The sequence below is a fragment of the Charadrius vociferus genome, unplaced genomic scaffold, assembly GCF_000708025.1.
Source record: "Charadrius vociferus isolate BGI_N301 unplaced genomic scaffold, ASM70802v2 scaffold161, whole genome shotgun sequence".
Taxonomy (NCBI): Eukaryota; Metazoa; Chordata; class Aves; order Charadriiformes; family Charadriidae; genus Charadrius; species Charadrius vociferus.
In genome coordinates, this window is record NW_009646928.1 from 4862566 (window position 1) to 4889256 (window position 26691).

The 26691-nt window shown below is 37.3% G+C and overlaps 1 protein-coding gene across 5 annotated transcripts in view; it reads left to right on the forward strand.

Moving 5' to 3' along the window:
* The window catches only part of LOC104294908 (sodium channel protein type 2 subunit alpha-like), a 52717-nt gene extending 40042 nt beyond the window's left edge, over positions 1-12675 (forward strand). For 4 of the 5 annotated variants that reach the window (XM_009894589.1, XM_009894591.1, XM_009894588.1 and 1 more), the window contains 7 exons: positions 3842-3964; positions 4224-4505; positions 6829-6886; positions 7688-7821; positions 10361-10465; positions 10850-11120; positions 11492-12675. In XM_009894589.1, coding sequence (XP_009892891.1) covers positions 3842-3964; positions 4224-4505; positions 6829-6886; positions 7688-7821; positions 10361-10465; positions 10850-11120; positions 11492-12675 — 2157 coding nt within the window. Of the gene's footprint in view, positions 1-3841; positions 3965-4223; positions 4506-6828; positions 6887-7683; positions 7822-10360; positions 10466-10849; positions 11121-11491 lie in introns of all 5 variants that reach the window. The other variant, XM_009894587.1, reaches the window with a different exon arrangement.
* The last annotated feature ends 14016 nt before the right edge of the window (positions 12676-26691 follow it).

The following is a 26691-nucleotide window of genomic DNA, read 5'->3' on the forward strand; positions in this document are numbered from 1 at the left end:
GGAATGGCTGGAGAGCAGCCCTGAGGAGAAGGACCTGGGTGTGCTGATTGACCAGAAGCTCAACATGAGCCAGCAATGTGCGATCGCAGCCCAGAAGGCCAACCGTATCCTGGGCTGCATCAGAAGTGTGGCCAGCAGGTCAAGGGAGGTGATTCTGCCCCTCTACTTGGCTCTCGTGAGACCCCACCTGGAGTACTGCATCCAGCTCTGGAGTCCCCAACATAAGAAGGACATGGACCTGCTGGAGCATGTCCAGAGGAGAGCCACGAGGACGATCCAAGGGCTGGAGCACCTCTCCTCATAAGGAGAGGCTGAGAGAGTTGGGACTGTTCAGCCTGGAGAAGAGAAGGTTCTGGGGAGATCTAATTGTGGCCTTCCAGTCCCTAAAGGGGGCCTACAGGAGAGCTGGGGAAGGAGTTTTTACTAGGGCATGTAGCTCTAGGACAAGGGGGAATGGATAAGGAGAGGCTGAGAGAGTTGGGACTGTTCAGCCTGGAGAAGAGAAGGTTCTGGGGAGATCTAATTGTGGCCTTCCAGTCCCTAAAGGGGGCCTACAGGAGAGCTGGGGAAGGAGTTTTTACTAGGGCATGTAGCTCTAGGACAAGGGGGAATGGCTTTAAACTGGAGGAGGGCAGGTTTAGATTAAACATTAGGAAGAAATTTTTCATTTTGAGGGTGGTGAGGCACTGGCACAGGTTTCCCAGAGAGGTTGTTGAGGCCCCATCCCTGGAGGTGTTCAAGGCCAGGCTGGATGTGGCCTTGGGCAACCTGGTCTAGTGGGAGGGGTGCCTGCCTATGGCAGGGGGGTTGGAACTCCATGATCTTCAAGGTCTTTTCCAACAGAAACCATTCTATGATGCTAAGTGTTTCATGTTGAGGCAGCATTTTACAGGATCCTTTTAGGCAAACTGTTCTATACCCATTGGTCTAAATTCTCCATCTGTCCCCTGTTTGGAAAGAACTTACAGCATACAAACAAAAAATCTTACATATTGTGATGTTCACAGTATTTCCAGAATCACAGAATCTCCTAGATTGGAAAAGACCTGTAAGATCATCTAGTCCAATCATTAACCTAACAGTGATGAGCCCACCACTAAACCATGTCCCTGAGCACTATATCTACACGACCCTTAGATACCTCCAGGGATGAGGACTCCACCACTGCCCTGGGTAACACATTCCAATGCCTGATAACCCTTTCAGTAAAGAAATTCTTCCTAATATCCAATCTAAACTTCCTTTGGTGCAACTTGAAGCCATTTCCTCTTGCTCTATTAAATGCTGGTTTTGCTCAGCCTTCCATGTGCAAGTTTAAAGGGTATAATGAAAAAGAACAAACACAGGATTATGTAGTGTTTAACAGCTTGTTTGAACTACCCTTAGAGGAAAGAAATCTGCATAAGGCTTCCTCATGTGTAAATGCAACAGGAGACAGCCATCTGGAGTAGAAGATTCAGTGAGGACACAAGTCGTTGACTCTCATCAGAAACAGCAGAGCAATCAGGTTTTGAGCTGTTAATCCGGCTGTACTGAAGGTTTCAAAAATTGTTTTGGATTAGACCCTCTCCACAGAGTGATAATGTTAAAAGACGAAATAAATCTCAAGGCATATGAATTGTCCAAAACACAATCAATTTAACAAATCCAAAGTAAGATGCTTCCGCCTCATATTAACAATGTGCTTTTCTGCAAATCCCCTATTTGGTAGTTACAAGAACAGAAAGCTGAAATAAAGCTGAGGATGGATTCTGTCTTACATGTCTCATTAGTCTGTTTTTTACATTTTCCCTTCTTTTTGTTACAACACACCTTTTGAATTTACTGTATTGGTGAAAGTATATAATATTTTTTTCTAATATCTAATACATCACAGAAATTTTACAGTTAGCACTTCTATATCTGGAAGAAAGTTCAGAGCTGGTATCAAGACTTGTACGAACCATGATCATATGTAAGGAAGAGGAAGAAATTGTTTCTTCAACAAAAAAAAAAAAGAAAAAAAGAAAAAGTGCTTGTATGCACATGCACACACATCCACAAATGGTACAAAAAAATTTTAACTTGCATTACCATCAGCAGCATGTGGTGAGATCAACTATCCCTCCTCTCCTTTCTCCCCTCCAAAAAAGAAAGCAGAAAAAAGCAATAAATGAAATTGTATTTTAGTTTCCAAAGAAAGATAAAATTATGGCATCATTAAGTAGAGATGTGCTTATCTTGCAGGAAGAGGATTTCTTGCAGTGTAAACATGCAGATATAATAACCGCATTATCTAAGAAAATACAGTTATCTGACAGGAATACTTGAAACAGATTTTCTCTGTGTCTCGAGAATTATAAAAGTAAGGTGTAATGATCTTAAGGTCTTGATGGATTCACGTGGATTAATGCTGTGATAAATGTTTGTCTAGCATTTGAATTTAAAGAAGGAACAGTCTTCTGAAACTGAGTATGATAGTTGAGTTTGTATAGGAAATCAGATTGGTGGCATAAACAGAGGTCATCCCGCCCAGTGAATGTGTTCTTTTTTCTGGATCTTCTCCTTGTTTTCTTTTTCCCTTTTTTTAAACGGAATTTTCTTGTCTTGAACTATGTGGCCTAATTATAGTGACTTCAGCGGCTGAATTATCTGAAGTTTTAGATGGGTTATTTCATAAATACAAGTATATAGTCATCCATGATAAAGCATTGTAGTGACCAGTGACTTGTATTTTATGTATTGTACATGTGTTGAGTTTCCTCAGTTAATCTGGTTTTATCTAGTTTGTGTGATTTACAAAAAACGTTGTCTTGATTTTCTAAAATCGCCCCCGATTTTATTAAAAAATTACATGCTATGTTTAAAAGACACAAAAATTTAGCCATTTTCTCCTCATTGTCTATGTACTTTATAATGTTTCATCCATTCTGATACTCTAATAACTCTAAGACATATCTGCTACCTTCTTGATCATTCTTGGAGTTAGGATTTTTACCTTCGCTTTTGAACTTCAAACACCAGAAGCAGGGCACTTTGCCAAATGGAGGTTAAATGTAGATTTTTGTCTGATGCTTGATGCTACAATTTTTAAATATCCAGACTGCAGTATTCTGAAGAGGCAAGAAGTCGTAGTTCTCAATTAGATTATTAACTCTGTTGTAACTCCACTTCCCAGGAAAGTGCTGTCTACTGTTCTAGGCGTTTGAGCGCATTGCTTTTAGGTAATTGTATTGGCATTGGTATTTTTGTGTGTCTGTCACACAGTTAGGAGCCACATGTCTCAGACTGAGTATATACCACTTCCAAGCCTGTCATAATCTGCAGGCAGTATGAATTACTAGTTATTCATGTATCTGCTAATATGTGAATTACTCTAAATGCTGCTGGGTCACTATGTATCATGACTACAATAATTCATCTGTAGTAGAGCACTGGTTAGTATCGTAACGTCATATAGAATGGGATTAGGTGTTCAGTACATTTCAGGCTTTGGCTGAGTTTATTAAGAAGATGAGCTTTTATTCAAATTCTTTTTGTCTAGATTGCCCTTGATTTTGCACAGGTATGATGTGCATTCTTCTAACTAGCACTCTTTGATGAAAGTTCCAGACATTAAGCTCTCTTGTTGTTTAAACTGTCCTGAAACTTACACACAGTGTTCTATTGATTTTTTTTTTTTATATTTTTTGTTCTTTTTTATTTGTTCTTGCTAGAAACTTAGGGTCCTTATGATTTTTTTTTTCTTTTTTCTGATATCCAGATCAAAGTTTTCTTCCTCTAGGAATTCTAGGAATTGCATTTGTATTGTGAGGCTATTTAAAAAAAAAAAAGTTACTTTGTTTTGTTCTGTTTCCTCTAGGTCTCCTTGGTTAGCTTAGTAGCTACTGCCCTTGGTTTCTCAGAACTCAGTGCAATTAAATCCCTTCGAACATTAAGAGCTTTGAGACCTCTAAGAGCTTTGTCACGCTTCGAAGGCATGAGGGTAAGAATAACAGAAATAGTATGTAAAATATATCCATAAAAATATGCCTAATTATAAAATCACGGAGGAACACTGAACTACATGTCTGTTTTCAAGGCCAACAGTAACATGTTTGGTTGTATTACATGTGTTATTCCTTTTCTGTTGGCTTCAATTTAATGTATTTTACTGTTTTACATTAAATCTTCTGCTATATTTGAAAAAAAATTACCTTTTTACTGTTTTTAAAAAGTTTCTTTTTCCTGTGTTTATTTACTAGGTGGTTGTGAATGCTCTTACTGGAGCAATCCCCTCCATTATGAATGTACTTCTGGTTTGTCTGACATTCTGGCTAGTTTTCAGCATTATGGGAGTAAATTTGTTTGCTGGCAAGTTCTATCGCTGTGTTAACACCACAACTGGTGATGAATTCCCACCAGAGGAAGTCGATAATGTAACTGTGTGTAAAAATCTTATGGTCACTGCTGGGGATGTTCGGTGGAAAAATGTGAAGGTCAACTTTGATAATGTTGGAGCTGGTTATCTTTCTCTGCTTCAAGTAGTAAGTGCACAAATTTTGATAAATTAGTTTTCCAGTATTAAGTTTTGTAGCAGTAACATTTAATTCTGTAATTTCCAGTGTTAGTTTAAAATATATGAATGGATATGAGATTTGATTTTATAATTGTGTTCTATGAAGCTAATTAATATTGCTTATGGTAAAAATCTGATACATTCTATGGCCATTTGGGAAGAGGAGTAATACCAGGTGGTTATAAAGTTCCTTTGCACCGAAGTGCTAGTACCTTTTCAAGTTCTACAGAAATACAGTATCTTTAAAAAAAAAAAAAATGCAGCTGGGGTTAATTTTCTTTTATTTGCTTGATCTGTTAATGCATATTCACTTAGATTTTTACCGTGGTAGTCAAATAGATATGTTCTAGGGCTCATCTGATCTTCAAACAAAAAGAGAGCCAACTATCAATTTAGCAAAAGTTTATGAATTCACTTTTTCTTTCCCTTTTTATTATTATTATGAGTCCCAGGCTAGTCATTGTCTATTATTGTCAAGTGGGTTTTTTGGAGATAGTTTTTAGCTTGTTTTTAAACTCTAGATGAGCAGTTGCAGAATTTACTAATTGGGTTCACTTGACCACCTGCTTCTGGGAAAATACTTGTACTCATAATCACTTGGTAATTATTCCGTCTTTATAAATCTTCAACTGGTATTTAGTATTGTGCTAGCAGGCTACCATCTGATTGCTCCAAGGAGTAACAGCTATTGCTAAATAGCACTAGGCAATTGCCTAAATTATCTAGAGGACAGCAGTGCTTTTAGCTTTTGCAACATATCTTGCATAGAATGGTTCAGCTATGTAACATTTTCAGTAAACATACCATTCATACGCTGTTTTTACTTAATATCATAGCTCACAGGAGTAGGTTTGATGGAAGGCCCACTAGATGGCTAAGGAATTGGCTGGATGGCTGTGTCAAAAGTCATACAGTCAGTGGCTTAATGTCCAAGTGGAAAACAGAAACAAGTGTGTCTCTCAAGGGTCTGCGCTGGGACCGATACTATTTAATAGCTTCATCAATGACATAGATAGTGGAATTAAGTGGACCCTCAGCAGTCTGCAGATGACACAAAGCTGAGCAGTGCAGTTGATATGCTTAGAGGGATGGGATGCCTAAGTCTGAGGGACTTCAGCAGACTGGAGGAGTGGGCCCACATGAACTTCATGAAGTTCAACAAGGCTACGTGCAAGGTCCTACTCCTGGGTGAGGGCAGTCCCCACTATCAGTAGAGACTGAAGGATGAACGGATTGAGAGCAGCCCTGCAGAGAAGGACTTGGGGATACTGGTGGACAAAAAATTGGACATGAGGCAGAAATGTGTGCTTGCAGCCCAGAAAGCCAATCATATCCTGGGCTGCATAACAAGAAGCGTGGCCAACAGATGGAGGGAAGTGATTCTCTCTCTCCACTCCACTCTTGTGAGACCCCACCAGTACAAGAAAGAAAAGGACGTCTTAGAGGGGGGTCAAGAAAAAGATCCGAGGGCTGGAACACCTCTCATCTGAAGAAAGGCTGAGGGAGTTGGGGTTGTTCAGCCTGGAGAAGAGAAGGCTCTATTGTGGCCTTTCAATATATAAAGGGGGTTTATAAGAAAGATGGAGAAAAAATGTTTCCTGAAGCCTGTAGTGAAAGCAGAAAGGGCAACAGTTTTAAACTGAAAGAGAGTAGATTTAGATTGGATATAAGGTAGAATTATTTTTTTTTAACGATAAGGTGATGAGACACTGGAACAAGTTGCCCAGAGAAGTTGTGGATGCCCCATCACTGGAAGTGTATGATGTAGTGAAAGATGTCCCTGTCCATGGCAGAGGGGTTGGACTAGATAATCTCTAAAGGTCCCTACCAAGCCAAACAATTCTATGATTTTACTATTTTCTTAAGATTTCTTGTGACTACTTATATTCTGGAGTTTCTTCCAGAACTGCTTGCATATTCTGTCTGAAAAATGCCAACCCGTGGTTGATTTTGGAGTCGACCTCCAGTTTTTTTCTAGTCAGAAAGTCAGAACTGAGAACGTTGTTATAAACTGAAGTCTTTATGTTATGCTCAGATGTTGATTGCGACTCATCCCACATAGATTTTATATGAATTTGCATGAAGATTAGAATTTATGCAGTGTTTAAGTATTAGGGAGAAGTATTCCACAGTAAATTACTTCCTGTGAATACTTCACTCATGTCTTACCAGACTTTTAATATTCCTCTTTATTTTTGTGGGTGCAAATACATTGCAGAAGACAGTATTTTATTTAGGGTGTTTATGAAATTGGAGCTTTGATAAAAAATATTAACAAACTCTGTTTTTAGGCAACATTTAAAGGATGGACGGATATCATGTATGCTGCAGTTGATTCTAGAGAAGTAAGTGCAATATAAAACTTACTGAGTGAAAACAAATATAATGCTTCTTGCATGGCAGTTGAAATAAAGTAAAATAGAATAAAAATGTAAAACCTTGATAAATTTTCTATATAAATCTACATAATATAAAGTAGTTAAGTACATATACTTTTAGTAGGTAAAAAAATTACAGCAGTAGATCTACATAAAGTATTACTAGTTCAATAAGTCATCTGTAAATAACAAAACTAATGAAACCTGGTTTCCTATTAATTTATGTTAGTGAGATCGTACAGATTAGAAAACAAGTTTTCCCTATGTCTCCAAAAAAAAAAAAAGCCCAATAATTAAGTGACAACATCTGCAATAGCTAATCCAGAACTGCAGACTCTGGCGATCTCAAAAAAGAAAGTGGTTGAATTTTGCCTGTTTTTCTGTTAATGCCGATATTTGTTTGCATCTCTCCTCTGTCCAGCTCCTGATTTGCATAAAGTCCACAGGAATTGAATTGCTTTTGAGCAGCATACTTTTGTCAAATTTAGTAGGAATTACATGAAACATCATCAAATGTCATTAGAGAGGAATTGGCAGACAGAAAGGGAAGGAATGGCAGGTCTGTGTGTGCAATTACAGACACCTGCATTAAGTAGATTTTCAAGTTCAAAGATAAGGCAAGTGTAGGGTATGCTCCAAACCAGCTGTTTTTCCACTCTTGTCAATGAGTTGTGGTCCAGCTGGATGCAACTTCTGTTTCTGCTTGGTATTCTATAATTTGTCTTAACTGTTATTTTTGATGTATTGCTGTTTTTCTATGTTACGTAGACAGGGCAACAGCCCAAGTACGAGGACAACCTGTACATGTATATTTACTTTGTTGCCTTTATCATCTTTGGATCGTTTTTCACCCTAAACCTATTCATTGGTGTCATCATAGATAATTTCAACCAACAGAAAAAGAAGATAAGTATCACGTTTCATTTTCACAACACTTCATTGTTATTGAGCGTTCAGCAAATGGGTGCAAGGGTAAATATGAGTGTCTGAAAATTCTCGTAGTAATAGAAAGAAAAAAAGAAATAAGCAATTAAGATTTCATTTTATTCTATTCAAAATTATGAAATAATAGTCTTTGTTTTCTAAGGCATTTGAAGTAATTTCAGCTTAGACTGAGCTGTATACAGCCCAGTGATATGTTGTACATCAGAAAGTTATGTATTATTTTTCGCTTACCGTTACAGTGCTGTGACAAAACTATGTGAAAATGCAGATGACTGAATTCAAGCAAGCAGATGACAGGGGAGAATATGCAAAACTACAAATATAAGATTGATAAACAGATAAAGTGTAGCAATATTGTGAAGGCCTTCTCAAATACAAAGAGGCTAATACAGACAAGTTGAATACTAGAATTACTGTTCCATATTGTAATATTAGAGAGGATTGGGAAAGTCTCATGAGTTAGTAGTGAATTTGCAAGAAAAAGAAAATTGCTGATGTTTGAAAAAGTGTGTTTTTTCTTTTGAACTGAAATTGTTTCTGTGATTCGGTGAGCACAGGATTGTATCAGGAATGACAAATTAAGATGGCAAATTAAATTCTCCTTGCTATTTAAACTATAAATGCTATCTAAGGTCTACAGTAGTCTTATTTTTCTGTACATGTTTGGAGCAGAATCGTACTGGAATATTGATATTTTATTTTTTTTTTTTTTAAAGTGAGCTCAGTAATAGCAAGGCAGTACATAATTTCTTCACTTTTGATTCTAGATGATTTTTCAAGCTTGATTCATTGTACTGAAAAAAGGTATTATTAGGCTTACTGCAGTGGAAACTTCCAGTACGTCTTTCCACTTGAGGTTGGAGTATGCAGCATATGTTGCATCTTCAGATCCTTTGAGTCTCCTGTCTGCAGACCCACATAATAGAAAGGATGAGTTTGTGGTTGCAAACCTGATGACATCTTCAGTTTCATATAGCATATTAGCAAACAGCCACCTGTCTTTTGAAATTATAGATGCACCCATGCTCATAGAAATGTGCAGATCACATAGTGTGTAGCTACCCAGCAGTATTTTTCTTATCTTTGTTCTACCTTCACATCACTGAGATCTCTCCATTTTGAGCAACGCTGTTGGGGTATGAATTGGAAAGACGTCATGTCTAACATACAGTCCCTGTGTGCATTTCTTTCATCCCTGTGTGCATCCTATTTGTATTACATTAGTTCCCATGGGAAAAAAAAATGTTCACTGCCAAATTGCTGACCATTACAGTCCTCAAAGGCATATAAAGCGTATCACAACTTGAGACATCTATTCTCCCTATGGACAGCACACTGAAACAATGACGACTTGCTCACTCTTGATAGCCATTACATCAATGAGGCAGCAGAAGAAATCCCTAGTTCAGTGGTATTTCCTTTATAGCTTCTTTTTTTATTTCTTACTGGGTAAAATCTCCTGACAGAATCACATCCCATTTCCACCATAATCAGCAAATTAATTTCTTTTTTTTTTCTTCCAAAACCCTTACTCTCCAAGAACTGAATTTTACTTAAATATTTAGCTTATGAGGAGAGTATGCTAAACAAGATGTCTTTTTACTTCTAGATCTTCATGTCTATATGTAGCCAAAGTTGAGAACCTCAAATACATCTTGATGCAGGCGCATCAGGACTCTCTCATTAAGATTCACACTGCATTTGGCAAAGCCAGGGTGACAAAGTCACAGAATCGCCTATGACTCTGAAATTCATTTCCAAATGCCACTGTTTTGGCATCATGCATACCTGGAATGTACTTACAAACAAATGCATGAATGAAAAAAAGAAGTACTTGTCAACATAAATTGTATCTCTGACAAGTGTTCCCATACGTGTATTACACGTACCTGTCTGGATACCCTTTTACTCAGACTACTGTCCTATTATTCAGGCAAGAAACCCCAGGGAAAGCCCACATTTCTGATGATCTCTGCACAATGTAGGGGGATGATCAAGCCACATTTACACTGTGGAAATACCACTGTGGCAAAAAAACATCTGAACTGAGATACCTGTACTCACATGATAAAAAGTGCATCCTGAAAAGTAACATCAGTAGGTTTTTTTTGCCCATATTGTTTCCGTGAAGGCATATCTTTAATAAACTTTTTTATTTCTGGTTGATTGATTTACAGTGTGGCATTTATGATGTTAGATTCTTAAGTATCTATGGAATGTATATTTTACAAGGGGTTTTTTTTATGTATTTAATTCAATTATCAAGTATGTATTTTTTTAATAACAAATAGATACAAGTTCGGGGATTTTTCTCCATTCCTTAATTTGTTTTATTTTTCCATCAAGACTTGTCAGATATTTTAACAACCTTTGATACAATTATTATATTTTGGTTTTGGTAACAATGTGTAAGAATGAATATAAAAACCGTGTTCTGCAGTACTGTGGATTAATGGACTTAAAGGCTTGGCTGTAATCAGTTCTATTTTTATTATTTTACCTTGGAGGTCAAGACATTTTCATGACAGAAGAACAAAAGAAATACTACAATGCAATGAAGAAGCTGGGATCCAAGAAACCACAAAAACCTATACCTAGACCAGCGGTAAGAATGTGTGCTATTCTTTTATCATCTACATTTGGGAAGAAATTGCAACAGTAAATTAAGTAGAAAAAAATGCTCCCGTAACTCTAAAATGGTTGAGGCCTAATTCAAGTTAGTCCTTCATTCTGAATTGAAAAATCTTTCATATTTGTCATGCCTGAGGAAGTAGAGAATCAAAGAATCTGAAGAAATAGAAGCCTATTGTGTTTTGAGGGGAAAACTTAGAGCTGGCAAATGAAGAAGTTACTGGACAGTTCTTTTCTGAGATTTTTCAGCCTTTTGCTTGGTTGTATATTTTGGGAGGAGGAAGAAGGAAATGGGAGGGAGGAAAAAGATCTTCATGACATACAAGATACTATCACCCTTTCTTTTTTCTTCCCTCAGAACAAATTGCAAGGTCTTGTGTTTGATATTGTAACAAAGCAAGCATTTGACATCACCATTATGGTTCTCATCTGTCTTAACATGGTCACCATGATGATAGAAACAGATGACCAGAGTGAACTGATGCAAAATATTTTATACTGGATTAACTTGGTCTTTGTTGTCCTTTTCACTGGAGAATGTGTCTTCAAAATGTTCTCACTCCGTTATTATTACTTCACCATTGGCTGGAATATTTTTGATTTTGTGGTTGTTATTCTTTCAATAGTAGGTAAGAAATTCTTATATTCAAAATGGAATATAGTAAGATGTATTAAACGCTTTATTTCTGTCAAGTTTTGCAGATTAGAGGAAATACTTAATTTCTCCTGATTATTTAGGAAATGAAAAGCATGCTTTAGAGTAGTAACTTTTGTAATACTTCTGTGTCAATTTTAGTATTCCTTTTCCCAATACTCTTAGGGGGGAAAACAAAAAAAGCTGAAATTACCTATGGCAGATAAAATTTAACTCCAACTATAACTCCAATTATAATTTCCACTAATTCCACAGGTAGAGTTGTTTGTTATTCATATTTTTGTTGTGGAAAATGTAATCTGTGATAAAATGTTACCCTTTTAATTTTATTTTTATGTTTCACAGGTATGTTTCTAGCTAAGGTGATTGAAAAGTACTTTGTGTCCCCCACTTTGTTCAGAGTTGTAAGGCTTGCCAGAATTGGTCGAATCCTGCGTCTCATTAAAGGCGCGAAGGGAATCCGCACTCTGCTTTTTGCTTTGATGATGTCTCTTCCTGCTTTGTTCAACATTGGTCTGCTGCTGTTCCTGGTCATGTTTATCTATGCGATATTTGGCATGTCCAACTTTGCCTATGTTAAGAGGGAAGCTGGTATAGATGACATGTTCAACTTTGAAACGTTTGGCAACAGCATGATCTGCCTATTTCAAATCACCACATCTGCTGGCTGGGATGCTTTGCTAGCCCCAATTCTTAACAGTGGGGAGCCAGACTGTGACCCTAACAAAGCTCATCCGGGGAGCTCTGTGAAAGGCGACTGCGGCAACCCTTCTGTTGGGATTTTCTTCTTTGTCAGCTACATTATCATATCATTTCTGGTAGTGGTGAACATGTACATTGCTGTGATTTTGGAGAACTTCAGTGTTGCTACTGAAGAAAGCGCTGAACCCTTGAGCGAGGATGACTTTGAGATGTTCTATGAGGTTTGGGAAAAATATGATCCAGATGCAACACAATTCATAGAATATAGCAAATTGTCTGATTTTGCGGCTTCTCTGGATCCTCCTCTTAATATACCAAAACCAAACACAATTCAGCTTATTGCAATGGATCTGCCCATGGTAAGCGGCGACAGAATTCACTGCCTTGACATCTTGTTTGCTTTCACAAAGCGTGTGTTGGGGGAAAGTGATGAGATGGATGCCCTCAGAATACAGATGGAAGATCGTTTTATGGCAGCCAATCCTTCAAAAGTTTCCTATGAACCAATTACAACCACATTAAAACGGAAACAGGAAGAAGTGTCCGCTACTATAATTCAGCGTGCTTATAGACGTTATCTTTTAAGACAGTCAGTAAAGAAACTTTCATTTATGTATCGCAAAGATGGGGTTGATCTGCTTATTGAAAAAGATATGATTATTGGTAAGCTAAGTGAAAACTCGCCTCCAGAGAAAATGGATATGTCTGCATCCACCACATCTCCGCCTTCTTATGACAGTGTAACAAAACCAGAAAAAGAAAAATATAAAGATGACAAATCAGAAAAAGAAGACAAGGGGAAAGACAGAAAAGGAAATAAAAAGTAAAAGACATGAAGAGGTTGTCCATGATGAGTGTTCACAAGCCTGAGAAGATGACATTTTTATCAATAGCACTCTTATTGGAGGATTATGCCAAAATTACAAGTTTTTACATATTTACCCACTGCTGCAGTCAGTGCCTGTACCAAGACAATGACCCTTCACTAGCAAACTCTCAGCCTGTAACAGGTAAACAACCTTGCCAGAAGAATGGTTTTTATTATCAGCTGGCGCTAATGGAGCAGAGACACAAAATTTCTACTTGGACTGTAGGAACCCTTAATGGAGTGCAAAATTACCAGTCCTATTAAGTCTGTATTTTTAAGGAATAAGTGTATCTGCTGTGTACATTTCATCTCCTGTGTATGTCAGTTCATCGCTCTATGTGTGTCAATTTTTTTCATGATCTCATTTGATTTAATTTACATACTGCTATTTGTAATTCTGCTGTGCTGAGGAAATAACTGAATACTCTTGCAGAGGAACACAAATGTCAGGAATGTATAAATATGGCATCATAACATGAACATAGTTCTTTTCAAGCCACTTCTAAAAGCAGAAAACCAAGATTCCAGATTATTGAACCTGAGGATCTAGATCAAATCAAGAGCAAATGATAAAAGAGAACAGAGTACAGATAGAGAATTTGTCAGAAAACAAAACAAGGGAATAATTTTCACAGGAAAGAGGTTGGTAGTTCAGTCTCTTGGTTTTAATATGCTTGATACTTTTCAGTAATTCTTAATTTATTATGCAGTTCATTTCAGGTACAGTGATTTAAATAAATGATGCTACACACACAACTCCTGTTTTGAAAAACATGAAACTATGAAAAAACATAGTACTTTCAGGGTCCAAAGTATCTCATAATTCCTGAGAGATTTAAACAGTTCTTTTCGCAGAAAAGTTATGAATGCCAAATTGTGCCTACAGGGAATTACTGAAATAAAAAAAAAAAAAAGTGGAAGTCTTTTCTCTTTTAACTGTAGACCATGTAATTTCATGAGTAGCTTCCATACTTCGTTCCAAAGTCTGTTTCTACACTTGTTATTTCACATGAATATATCCCACTTAAGACAATAATCAAAGCTATGTGTATAAATTGATAGAGTACCTTTTGGGACATATGGTACCTTAATGTATACCTCAGGCTTAAATTTCCATACTTTGGAAGGTCATGCCAGAGACAAAGTATGTACATCAGAGGTGGTTTTGACCCCCTGTGGCACTTTAGTCAGGTTTCCACTGTATGAAATGCAATCTTCCGTAGAAAGCTGAGATGACCAAAAGGACATACTTAAATCAGCTTTGTCCTGCATTGTGGTTTAGATGACTTATTTTTATCATCAAGACTGACACTATATATGTAAGTAAAATATCCTGCGTTATTTAATCAATTGTTTTACACAGTGGTATCTGTTTGAGCAAACAGACAATGACCTAAGTACTGTATTTATTGCATCAAATATGTACCCTACTAAGTGTAGCTTATAACATTTCAATAGATAATATGATATATTCCGTAATACTCCAAATAATTGGGAGGCTTTAACTGATGCATGCTTGCTGCTATTATCCTACAGCTATTTAAGATGGGAAGACATGTGAGTGGTAAAAAGAAAAAAACTGTTCGACGAGACCGTCATTCCTCATACCAGTAAGCAATAGTTTGCTGCTATTACAGATTTTATTTTGTTTGAGTTTTGTAACCAGCAAATATGCAGTAAATAACCAGACTACTCGGGATAAATATATTGCTTAAAATGTGGGACTAGAAAAAAAACTTTTATAATATATCTCTATTAATCTATTCCTGTTATTTTGAAAATAATTTTATTTTATAACATTTTATACTTACTATAAGAAACTACACATATCTTCATGTTGTTAGTAATTCTTACTACTGTCTATCTGTGCCACTTTACTGTTGGGAAACCTAAGATACAATGAGAATTGGTAATTACAAGTTTCTGCTAATTATATTAAACATATTTTAATAATCATTTTAAAAGAAATGGACAGTACAGTATTTTTTCTGATCAGTAGGTAGGTCCTTGTATGTAAAACAAGATAAAAGGTTTTCTTTTGAAATTATAATCCTGTCTGTCAATTTTCAGGTTAATCTTAGTCATAGGATCATTGCTTTTTCCCGGTGTTAGTCTCACACTGTCTGCTTTTCTCGTTGATTCATACTGCAGTAGAAGCGCTTTAAATATAATTTGTTATTCATAATCTTTCTTCAGGAGAATGAATAGTGAACTTGTGCAAAGGACAGTGGAACACCTTCAATTTCTTACAAAAGAACTAAAATATAGATGGGCTCCTGCTTTTATAGAAAATACTGGCTCATAGTGTACTGATGAACATGATGATGCATGCAGGAAGTTGTTTTACCAAAAATAACTACATTGCTAACAACCCAAAAGAATAAAGATAACCTTTTTATGTACTTGTTTTAGTCTTTGTGTTTTTATTGTATGAAGTTTATACAGATTAACAAGGAATAGTTGGTAAAATTAAGGGGGAACCACTTTTGCAATGAGGCGATATGTTTTAGACATCTAGATCACATGTAGCTTTATGGCTTTGATCGATATCACCTTGTCACCATCTAGGTGAAATTAAATACTTATGTTGTCCTGACCAGAGAGGTTTTTCTAGAATTCAGAGAAGTTGCCCAGGAAGAGCTCCAGTGGTGTCCTCTGGTGGCCAAGTCCAATGGAGGATGTCTCCAACTTCTTGCTGAGCAGGGGATCCAGCAGACACTGCTCACCCTGGGGTGGGTGGTCTGGGATCTGTCACTGAAATAGCCCCACAGGGGAATAACAGAGTCACCCGGTCCCCCTCAGGAAACCCATGCTTGCCAAGGGAAGGGAAAAAGACCTGTTAGAGGTGTTAATGGCCACTCCACAGCCGGCTTCAGGAATTGATGCCTTTACAGAGTCTAACAGGCGTAGTCCCTGGCAAGATGCTACTATGTGCAGGTGGCAGGTGACAATAATTACACAAAGAAATAATGTAAATGCTTAAAAAAATCCTGGTAGTTCCCTTGAATTGCTGTTTAAAGAACAAAATTGTTTTAAGTCAGTGCTGGATAGGTACGTAGTTAGCTTAAAAATTCTATGTGGACTAAGCATGAAATGTGTGTGTAATAATTTTTCTACAGATTTGGTAGTGTGCAGAAGTATATGAGGTCATTTATAAAATAATTTTACCCTATAAAATTTATATCATTGTTAAAATTATGTTTATTGAAACCATAATCAAACTGAAATCACTTCATTTTTGTTGGCTCAAATTCTGAATCTTTTTGTCCTTTACAAAAAGAGTAATATATATGCAGATTTCATGTGTATATATTCGTATAAATGTGTATCCTTTTATATTTCTTTAAACTTATTCCAATATACATGGAAGTTATGGAAGACACAGTAGACTTGCAGTCTCCCTCCTTAACCTGCACGTATAAAATATATTCAGGTTCTAATGCTGATATAAACCAGATGTTTCAGTGTGATGGGTCGGTCATATGTCAGTATGGAAAACATTAAGCAAAATTCCCAGAACAGGAGGACACTGCACTCTGTGACTGTCCAAGTTCACAGAGAATAAAAAATTATTAAGAAAGGCTCCCTTACAATTTTTTCAGAGAGGAGCTTTCTTTACTCTCTCTTACCCACCCAGGAATGTAAGTATACTTTATTTTATTTAGTCTAAACAATTTTTGAAGAATCAACACCACCACCACCCCAAAAAAACCCCAACCACCAAAACCCAAAAAAACTATATTAGGAAATAGAAGGGGAAAAGTTTTGGGTTTTTTAAATCTTGGCTGTACTTATTTTTTGCTGTTGTTGTAGAAAGGCCTGAAATACGTTCTGAGTGTCGTTTGTATTATTCTTAGGCAGAAATATGTGTTGGTGAGTACCATAAATACATCAGATTCAGTAGAAGAGCATCTCTCATCTAGCTGTTAGCAGCATAGGATTTCTAATAAATAGTTAAGTCTGACTGCATCCAGTAGAGGGCACAAACACCTGCCAGATGATCATGGTACTGTGCCTGGTGGCTTCAATCACAGAAAGAATCAAGAAATACAACTTGCAGTCACGGGCACAGGGGGTAACCTACAGCTTTCCAGAGAATTTATAGATTTTATGCTTGTTTTTTTTCTAGTGAAGTAATGAAGCTACAACATGATAATTCAGCTTGTTGTGTAAAGATAGCCTTGTTGGTAATACTCATGTGACTGTACACCAGCAGTTTTTGATCTAGGTTCTGTACCCTGTAGGTCAAGTTGTGCTGTATACAGAGCTGATGCCACATTGGTTAAGAACTGCCATACTTATCTGAGTTTACTAAAATATAGCTGAAGGGTGTTGATGCACTGATCCACAGACAGCTTTATCTTTACTTTCGTTAATAGGCATTACTCATTTAATTCTCGATGCACCTAGGAAACGGCGATAACCTTCTATAAGAATCACATATGAAAGTATCTGTCTTATTTTCATGGCAAACAGTCATAAATAGCATGAAGTATTATTAAAAATGCAATGGTTTTTTTGGATGTAGAAAATTCTTACAATAATTCGATAGTGTATATTCAGAAAGGCTTATCTAGCTTTATATAATACATTAGGAGAATAATCTGAAATATCTGCAGTGTAGGAATCTTTAATGGCTCACAAACCTCTGCATTAGCAACATCATTTTCAGTGGGGGATGGTACCTATCTCATTCTCTGAGCACAGCTAGGTTTTGTCTGTGTGATACAGCATGCAGTCTCTGTTCCTTAGCATATTTTATTTTTCCTTGCTGATCAGTGGGAGCTGTTGCACAGTGAAACAGACATATCCTAGTGCTCGCCTTAAAAAAATAAAAAAAATAAAAAAAAAAAATACTGCAGTGTAACCCTGGCAAAGTAAACTGCGGCACATTCTCCTCCCTCCAGAGAGGGAAAATTGCATGCTGAAGCACACATGATCTCTACTACAAGAAAAGCTTTTGATGAAAATAAGGAATGACACTTCATAAACAATTTATAGCAGTCAAACCCAACAGTGCCAGACATGCTCTGCACTTGCATTTTCTATTGTCTTAAAAGCATGTTACTTTCTCTTTAATAGCAATCTTGATAATAATCTGTTAGAATCTGACAGCTGATTCAAAAAACCCACAACGTGTTTTTCAGAAAATGTACATCTAAACCAGAATGTAGTAAGCTGTTTTCATTTTAAAAGTAGTAAGTATCTGTACCATTCCTGTTCAAAACGGTGCAAGAATTACATGCTGTATTGCTATTTGCAGTATTGCTTTATAAAACTGTCATGCTTGCAGATACCATAGCAACCCATCATGTGGTACTTTTTAATTGCCAAAATATACAGTAGCTTTATGCCTATATTGTGCAGCAATACTTGCATTAATATCTGTATACAGTGTTTAGTAAATACTGCACCTGCATCCACCGCATAAGGCGAACTGGACTATGCCAGTGATGACCATGTTCATGGTCTCAGGCAGGCAAAACGTTAATACTCTCTCCAGTAACAGGCACTGTGAATCCCTGTAGCCTTTCTCTTGTCTTAAATTCTTGATGGCCTTGATGGCTGTCAAATACGATGTATAAAGGTTCATGCAGCATAGCTGCAAATACAACTATACGTATTTATATAGATGGAAAGCGGCTGCTCATGGTCTGACTGTGTAAGATTGGAAACTGGATGTGATTTATGTGGTGATGAATAGGTGGACAGATAAATGCTGATAGCCGCTATCTGGAGCTGCATGTACATCAAAGAAACAAAACTATTTTGGGAGTTATGGTTAAGAGCACTGTGAACTCATTAGCTTTACTGCTCTTGCTTTTTCATTCATTTGAATAGCATTTACTTGAAATTTCATTTATCTACCACGTTGCAACAATCTTTCAGAATTTTGTTACTTTTGTGTGAAAATTAAAAGAACAAGGAAGTGAGAATGATTGTGTTGAAATGATAGTAACCAATGGCAGATGTGGAGAAAACATAACAAAATGTTTTCGTGATTTTTCTACTTATATTTTAGGATTAAAACCTTTATTTCACAGTTGAATTCTACCCCATATGAGGAGAGCTTCAAACGCAGGACATTTCAAAAAGTACATAGGAGAACTGATGGCAAAAAAGGAAATTACAGTGCAGATGTTACTGAAAGGTTATTAATATAAAATCTTTTGCAGAAGTTAATTGGAAGTTGATGCACTCTCAAATGAAAACATTGTACTAAAGAACATGGCAGTGAGAAAAGTCTGCAGCAGAGTATGGTTAGAAATGGTTTTCTTGGCAGAAGTGAATCTGTTTGGCTTCTGTGATCAGAGAGAAAACTTCATACTAAATTGAAGGATGAACAAATACACATCTATTAATATCTAAAATGCATCTACATGTATGTACCCTATTTATTCATGTCTATTATTATATAAATTCCTTTAATAATTTTGGAGTGTAAAAATTTCCTCAATTTTCTAAAGAAAAGGGGAAAAGGTGTAACAGGAGGGCATGCAGGCTTAACTTTTCTGTATTACTTGGTACCCACTTGCACTCCAGCTTCGCTTTCCCCGCTCCACTATCAGTTCCTTTTCGTGACATGAAGGTTTCACATGACGATTCAGACTGAAGTGGTATGAGTAAACTCCTTTTAAAAATTCATGATGAGGTAAAATAAAATATTTTTCCCCTCTGAAGGACAAGCAAAGATAAAATTTGCAGGCCTTCCTATCTTTGTCAATAAGATCCTGTCCAAAAAACACTCTTGTGCAATTTCTTATCTCTTAAAAATTTCTGGGCTGTTAAGTCAAAGAAACTGAATCTGAAAGGTTTCCTCAGTTTTCCCCCATATAGACAGTGTAAAAAAACCCAAGACCAACCCACCACCATTCTTCATGCATTTAGTCTACAGACTCTGACTCCATTTTCACCATTGTTCTTATGGAAGTATCTTTGTGGAAGTCTCAAGGAAGAACAGGTAAGTAGTGTCCATAGTATGCCACATCAGCGGCAGTGGCCATATGTTTTCAATTATAGCTAAAAAAGAAAACTAACTTCACTACTGAAAACAATGGGTCTTGTGCAACAGGTTTCCATAGAATTTAAATCAAATCCATACTGACTTAACTGTTTTCCAGTTACAGATTTCCTAGAAGTGAAATATTTCTACGTTCCCTCATGTAGCTGTGTAGCTCTTAGCCTTTACCTTATGGTAAAAGGGTTGCTCCCTAATTGCCTTCTCTAAGGAAGAGTACAAGACGTGCCTTCAAAAGTACAATGGTGGGGAAGGACATTAATTTTTCTCAAGACAGTTTTGCCGACCAAGGACTGGCAACATATGCCATTACTGCTTATCTTTGATGTAAAACATATAAAAGAGGTTACAGATTTAGCATTATTATTTCCCTAAAGATAAGTAAGATTTATAATCTCAAGGTAAATCATGCAGGGAGAAGCCTTTAAAAAGTGAATTTAAGAGGATCTCATTAGATGTGTGTCCAAGATCCAACCTTCTGAAATGTTGTTTATATATGAAAGTGTAACAATAATAATATTGTATTGTATAACCTCTGACATTGAAGGCGCACTGGAAGGAAGCCTTGCATGTAGAGGAATGGACAGGAAGGATTTCAAAGTCCAATGATGAAAATAAATGTTTCTCTAATTACAACATTTAATCTCAAAAATCTTTATGGCATTTTTTTCTGCACCTAAGATTAAACGTAAGTCGCTATAATTCATTTCTTTAATATTATGTGTGATGATTAATGTTTATAGAATATCAAGATACTGCTTTTGCTGTTCATAGTTGGAATTGTTGGAAGACAATTGGCATATTGAAAAACTCAGCTGTTGGAAATGACCTAATTTTAGTGAAATAGGACAAGCATTAATAGTATTTAGTGGATCTTTCTGTATGAAAAGAATGTAAATAAGCCCTTCTAACTGCTATCGAGTCCATTGGCAATTAGACAAGAATAAATCAGCCTCCATGTAGACTACCAAGGTTAGATTGTCATATCATTGGCCTGATAACCCAGATTAATTAACAATAATACTATGCCCATTCTGTTGAGGAACTAATAGAAATTTAAAAACAAATTTCATTGACAACTGCCAAATATTGCAAGAATTCATTGGTTTTTAGCTTACCAACATTACTGTAAAACAAAAAAATACCCCACTTTAAAGCTTTTCTTGTATTACAGCTTCCTGTTCTTGTATATAGAATGTGTATTTCTGCAAGATTATAAATCATGAAAATCCATGGGTTTGCTGCATAAAATATAGCATTGCTAATAGCTTGATTTTAGTTTACTTTCTTGATCTATTGTCAATTCTCTAACAAGATAAGAGAAGAAATGAAAGCAATTACTTCAAGTACATGAGACCCATATTTCCAAGGCAGTATTTTAGAACTCGATTAGTTGGGGACCTCAAAAGTGTCAAATATATTGAGATATTTTTGGGGACCTGATGTCTGTGAATTCATAACAAATCTAGAGAATGTATATGTAAAAAACTATTTTTTTCCTAAAAAGTTAAATTAAAAACTGGAAAAATGTTAAAATACAATCTGTTGACTTATTATTTCTCTCCCTTATCTCAGAGTAGTAGAATTTTTCAGAGGATAACCACCTGATTAAAGTCCAGGAGAAATGGAGATGCTTGAACACAAGTGAATATTAAAACTTCTCGAGGCTCAGACCTACTCATTTAAGGAAGTTTGAAAGTTAGGAATTCAGACACTCTTACTCAGTTTTATGGAAGTGCTTTATCTAGAAAGGCAAGGACAGCAGATGCATGTAAGTGGTGCAAGGTTCAAAAGACTAGTAAAGGAAATATTTTAAAGTATTTTAACACCCCAAAACCAAAAAACAAAAGCAGTCATCAGGGTCCTGTGTAAGAATTTTATCGGAAGTGTGTCATTGTCAGTATGAACGTTCTCATAGACTTGTGCTTTAAGTTTCTGTTTGTGTAGGTGGGATGCATTTGAAACGCGTGTCCCTTTAGATGAACATGGAATTCAAACAAGGTATAACACTTTTTGTTCAAATGCTCGATGGGTAGCCTGTTTTTGGAGAAAGTGGGAGTTGGTATAATATAGCATGCTGCATCTCAAATCCTGTTTCAGATGCCCGAATTCTTTCCTAGTCCCCAAGTTTTGGTTTTAGGATATCAAGTCCAGTGAAATGATATATTAGAAGGCCAACTGTAATTGAACCAAACACTGGATTAAATTATTTAATTTAAGTTCTCTATCTTCCTCAATTCTGATACTACTCCTCTCCACAGGTAAAGAATTACTGAATGTTTGAGATGCATGTCGAACTCTTAAAAAAATTTAACAGTTTCAAAATTCATGTAGCCCCCATTTGATACCTTTACCTTTAATGCCACATCAAAGAGCCTACACCTGTTCCTCTAGACATAGGTTCTTTTCCCTTCTGATTTTAAGGCAGATCTAGTAGAGTATAATGCAGTCTCCATCTCTTTTCTTCTCCTTCCTGCTCTATTCCCAGTCTGGAAGACAGAAGAGTTCCCTTTCAAGCAGGAAGACCGGAAATCAATTTATTTGCAGCAGATGGTTCAAACAGTGGAGCTGAAGAGTAATTGGATCAGCTGTAGCAGTTATTTCACATATGACAGCACTAGCAAATGGTGGTAGGTAACCTCATTAGCAAATAGACTTCAGCAGCAATTAGAATAAATGGTAAAGAGTGAAGAAAGAAGGCATTATTTAGAAAAATAAATGAGAGGCAAGTTGAAGTCTTTCAGGTTTTATAGGTAATTGTATTCCACATAAAACTATGGCTTTGTGTATGAATTCTTCGAAAAGCAGATGCGCAGTTCTCAGCCCTCTCTCATGGGGATAGAAGACACTCTAGAAGCGATTTTAAAAAACTTTGAAACATGACAAAAATGCTATCTTAAATTTTCCTGTTTAACTGTAAGCAGAAGCAGAGTTCATACCAACCAACTTAGCTCCTGCTTATACTTTTTTTTCCCCCATACAGATAAGTCGGTTCTATCCTTTTAAAACATGTCCTATCCGATGAAAGTGCTAAGGACTTTTGGAAAATGTCTGGTTTATTCATAAGCTTGAGAGAGTTGCTTTAGGTTTGACTGCATTTTCATAACAGTTTCAAGAGTATAGTTAAATGTCAGGGCAATTTGACCTACGAATTTCTCTAACACTTTAAATGTTTTCTCATGGTGCCTAATGACTTTTCTAAAATCTTGCTAATCTGTACAGCACTAAGTATATTAAAAAAAATTCAAAAAGTAGAATTTGGCAGAGCCTAATCTAAATTTCTAGTCTTTCTGAGCACAGCTGAGATACTGGTCTGGAAAACCTTCCTTGGAGATCATCGGCTGCTGGCCATTCTAGGGGTGAGAAACCTTCATAGAATTATAGAATACCAGGTTAAAAGGGACTTCAAGGATGATCTGGTCCAACCTTTCTTGGCAAAAGCACAGTCTAGACAACATGGCCCAGCACCTTGTCCAGCTGAATCTTTAAACTGTTCTATGATGGGGAATCTGCCACTTCCCCGGGGAGATTATTCCAATGGCTGATTGTTCTTATCATGAAAAATTTTCCTGTGTGTACAATCAGAATTTCCCCAGGAGTAACTTGTACCCATTACCCCTCATCTTTTTCCTATGACTCCTTGTAAAAAGGGAGTCTCCATCTTCTTTGTACCCACCCTTTAAATACTGGAACATGGTGATAAGGTCTCCCCTTTTTTCTCAAAGGTGAATAAATCAAATTCTCTCAGCCTTTCCTCACGTGGCAGGCTTCCCAGTCCTTCGATCACCTTTGTGGCCCTTCTCTGGACCCTCTCCAGCCTGTCCACATCTTTTTTGTATAGCAGGGACCAAAACTGAGTACAGTATTCCAGATGTGGCCTGACAAATGCTGAGTAAAGTGGGATAATGACTTTGTCTCTGATGGTGGTGCCCTTGTTGATGCAACCCAGCATCCTGTTGGCTTTCTTAGCCACTGCAGCACACTGTTCACTCGTATTGAGCTTGCTGTCCACCAGGACTCCCAGGTCCCTTTCCACAGAGCTGCTCCCCAGACAGGTAGATCACAGTCTGTGCTGCACTCCTGGATTATGTTTTCCAAGTGCAAGCCCTTACAGTTGTCCTTGTTGAACTTCATAAGGTTCTTATTAACCCACTCTTCCAGCCTATCCAGGTCTTCCTGAAGGGTGGCTCTCTCTTCCAAAGTGTCCACTTCCCCACTCAGTTTGGTGTCATGAGCAAACTTCATCAGGGTACACTTGATCCTGTCGCCCAGATCATTTATGAAGATATTAAACAGCATTGGGCCCAGTATCGATCCCTGGGGGACTTCACTTGTGACAGGTTGCTAGTTTGACAAGGAGCTATTTACCACCACCCTCTGGGTGTGGCCTGTCAGCCAGTTCCCCGCCCATCTTGCAGACTACATGTCTAGACTGTAACGTATCAGTTTCTCTAGGAGGAGGCTGTGGGGAACCGTGTCGAAAGCCTTGGAGAAATCCAGTTAGACCACGTGCACTGCTAGCCCCTCTACTGGAAGATGAACCTGGCCATTGGCAGTGGGGGAGAAACTCAGTGATCTTCAAGCTCGCTTCCAACCCAAACCATTCTATGATTCTATGATTGTGATCCTCCAGTCATGTGAGTTGTCCCACCACGTTCCAGTTATTCGTATGATATCATAACTTTCTGACTGGGTGCAGAGCTCCAGTTCCTCCTAGTTGTTCCCCAGGATGCATGCATCGGTATACATACACTTGAGGTGGTTGGTCTTCTGGTTCTCTTCTTGGGAGGCAGCCTAGGAACATTTGTCACTGCTCTGGTTGCCCTGGCTTATTCCCCAGTTGGTTGCAATGGCGTGAGCGTTGTCACTTTGGACCCTGCCCCCCAAGTCCTTTGGTTTAAAGCCCACCTCCCAAAATTGGCCTGCTGCCAAAGATTTCTTTGCCTCTTCTAGACAGGTGGATCCCGTCCCTCCCTAGCAGGCTATAATCATCAAAGAATGTCCCATTGTCATAAAAGCCAAAACCCTCATGACGGCACCAGCCATGAAGCCAGAAGTTGATTTGCATTACATGTCTGTTTATGGCTGTACTGTTTCCTCTAACTGGTAAAATGGAAGAAGAGATAACTTGGGCACCAGTACTTTTTGCTTGCACTCCCAGGGCTTTGTAGTCTTTCTTGATTCTGCCCAGATTCAAGCTTGCAGTGTCATTTGTACCCGCATGAAAGAGTAGCAATGGATAGTAGTCCGTGCTCTTCACGAGTTGTGGCATCCTCTCAGCAATATCTTGGACCTTAGCTCCCAGAAGGCAGCATACCTCCCGTGACTACCTCTCAGGCCAGCAGATAGGTGCCTCAGTGACTCTTAAAGAGTCACCCACTATGAGCCCTTGTCATTTCTTTTTGCAATATCCACTGTGTGCTGTTGCTGGAACCTTGAGGCACCTGTAATGCCAAAAAGCTATCAAATGTATTACCAAGATAATCTAAGGCTTAGCTGATTCCTTGGATGAGAGACTGACCAATCCATTGCTTTCTGATTCTTCCCAGACTGCTCATTGCAGATACACTGGGTAAGTCATGGTAGTTAGCAAGCAAGTAGAAAGTTCTAGCTTTCAGCACACCACAAACAAGAGCACAGCATCTTAACCCTTCAATACCTCTTTTTGTGAAAGCACAACAGTCAGCGAGTCATTTCCTCCATCCCGCACACTGTAGCGAAAGCCTTGAGTGCAGAACTGGCAAACTCTGTTGTAGATGAGGCGGGGTTTCTCCATCACAGTTTTCTGCTCTTTACTGTTTACCATCGTGTGAGGTGAAGGAAATAAGGGAAGAGATGGAAAGGAAGAGGAGAAGCAACTCAGTTCAGAAAGCTCACAAGGATGTGGCCAGAGTAGGGATAAACACAAAGGAAAGGAACAAAATGAAGCAGGGCAGTAACTGCCGTTCCAGACTGTCACAGACTGAATTAGCTGAATGGGTTTATGAATAGTATTATAGGTAATCCACTGTTTAATTTAGCATTAAGAAAAATGATGAAATAAAATCGTGAGTCTACTGAAAATAAAGAAAATTTTGAACTTGATTTCAGTGAGGGGATTCTTTAGGATAAGAGGTATTGAGCAATTGCACAGCTTTCTTTGTGTTTATAAAACATGCATACTCAAGAGTTTGCAGGCATCCAATCAATTTATGTATTAAGGGATTACTACAAAATTGTCTGAAATAATCTAGATGTATTACTGTCAATTACAGTGACATGTCATGATTAATTGTTACTATCACAGTGCAGTGTCTTTCAGTTAGCATTCCATATTACTACCCTTTCCTAATCTTAGTTGTTCTTAGCTAAGAGAGGAGTTGGGTCACCTCATTGGTGTTATCAGTGCTGTCCCCTAATACTTTTAGAAACTCCAGGATTGTTCTTCCCCTTCAAAGCAGATTAAAAACATGGGGACATTTATATTCCAACATAACTGAAGAATGTTATAAGTGGCTTGAGAAATCTGCTAGGATACACTGTCAGTTTAGCAGTTCTTTCATAACACAGTTGTGAAAGGCATTCTGGGAAAGCCTTGTCAAAGTGTTTTTGAAAAGAATTTGGTATATTGCTGTTAGGTACTTTAAATGTTCAGGGTTTATATGAGACTTATTAACACATCTACTAGATAGTGAATGGAACACAGAGAATTTAGGGTCAAATCTTACCAAATAAGTGAATTTTCCCCGAAGTCAAGTGATTTAGAAAGAAAATGTCATTCCTTGCATATTATCAATGCAAAATTTTTCTCATATTTTACAGACTTACATGAAATTATTTTCCAGTATTCCAATTTCCTTCCTTGAAGTGTAGTGTATTAATCTTGAATCTCCTGATTCAGTGTGAATATAGTATGAGTAATATAAAACTGGTTATCATACAATCATCATTTCATTTAAGTGGGTATATTTTATATAT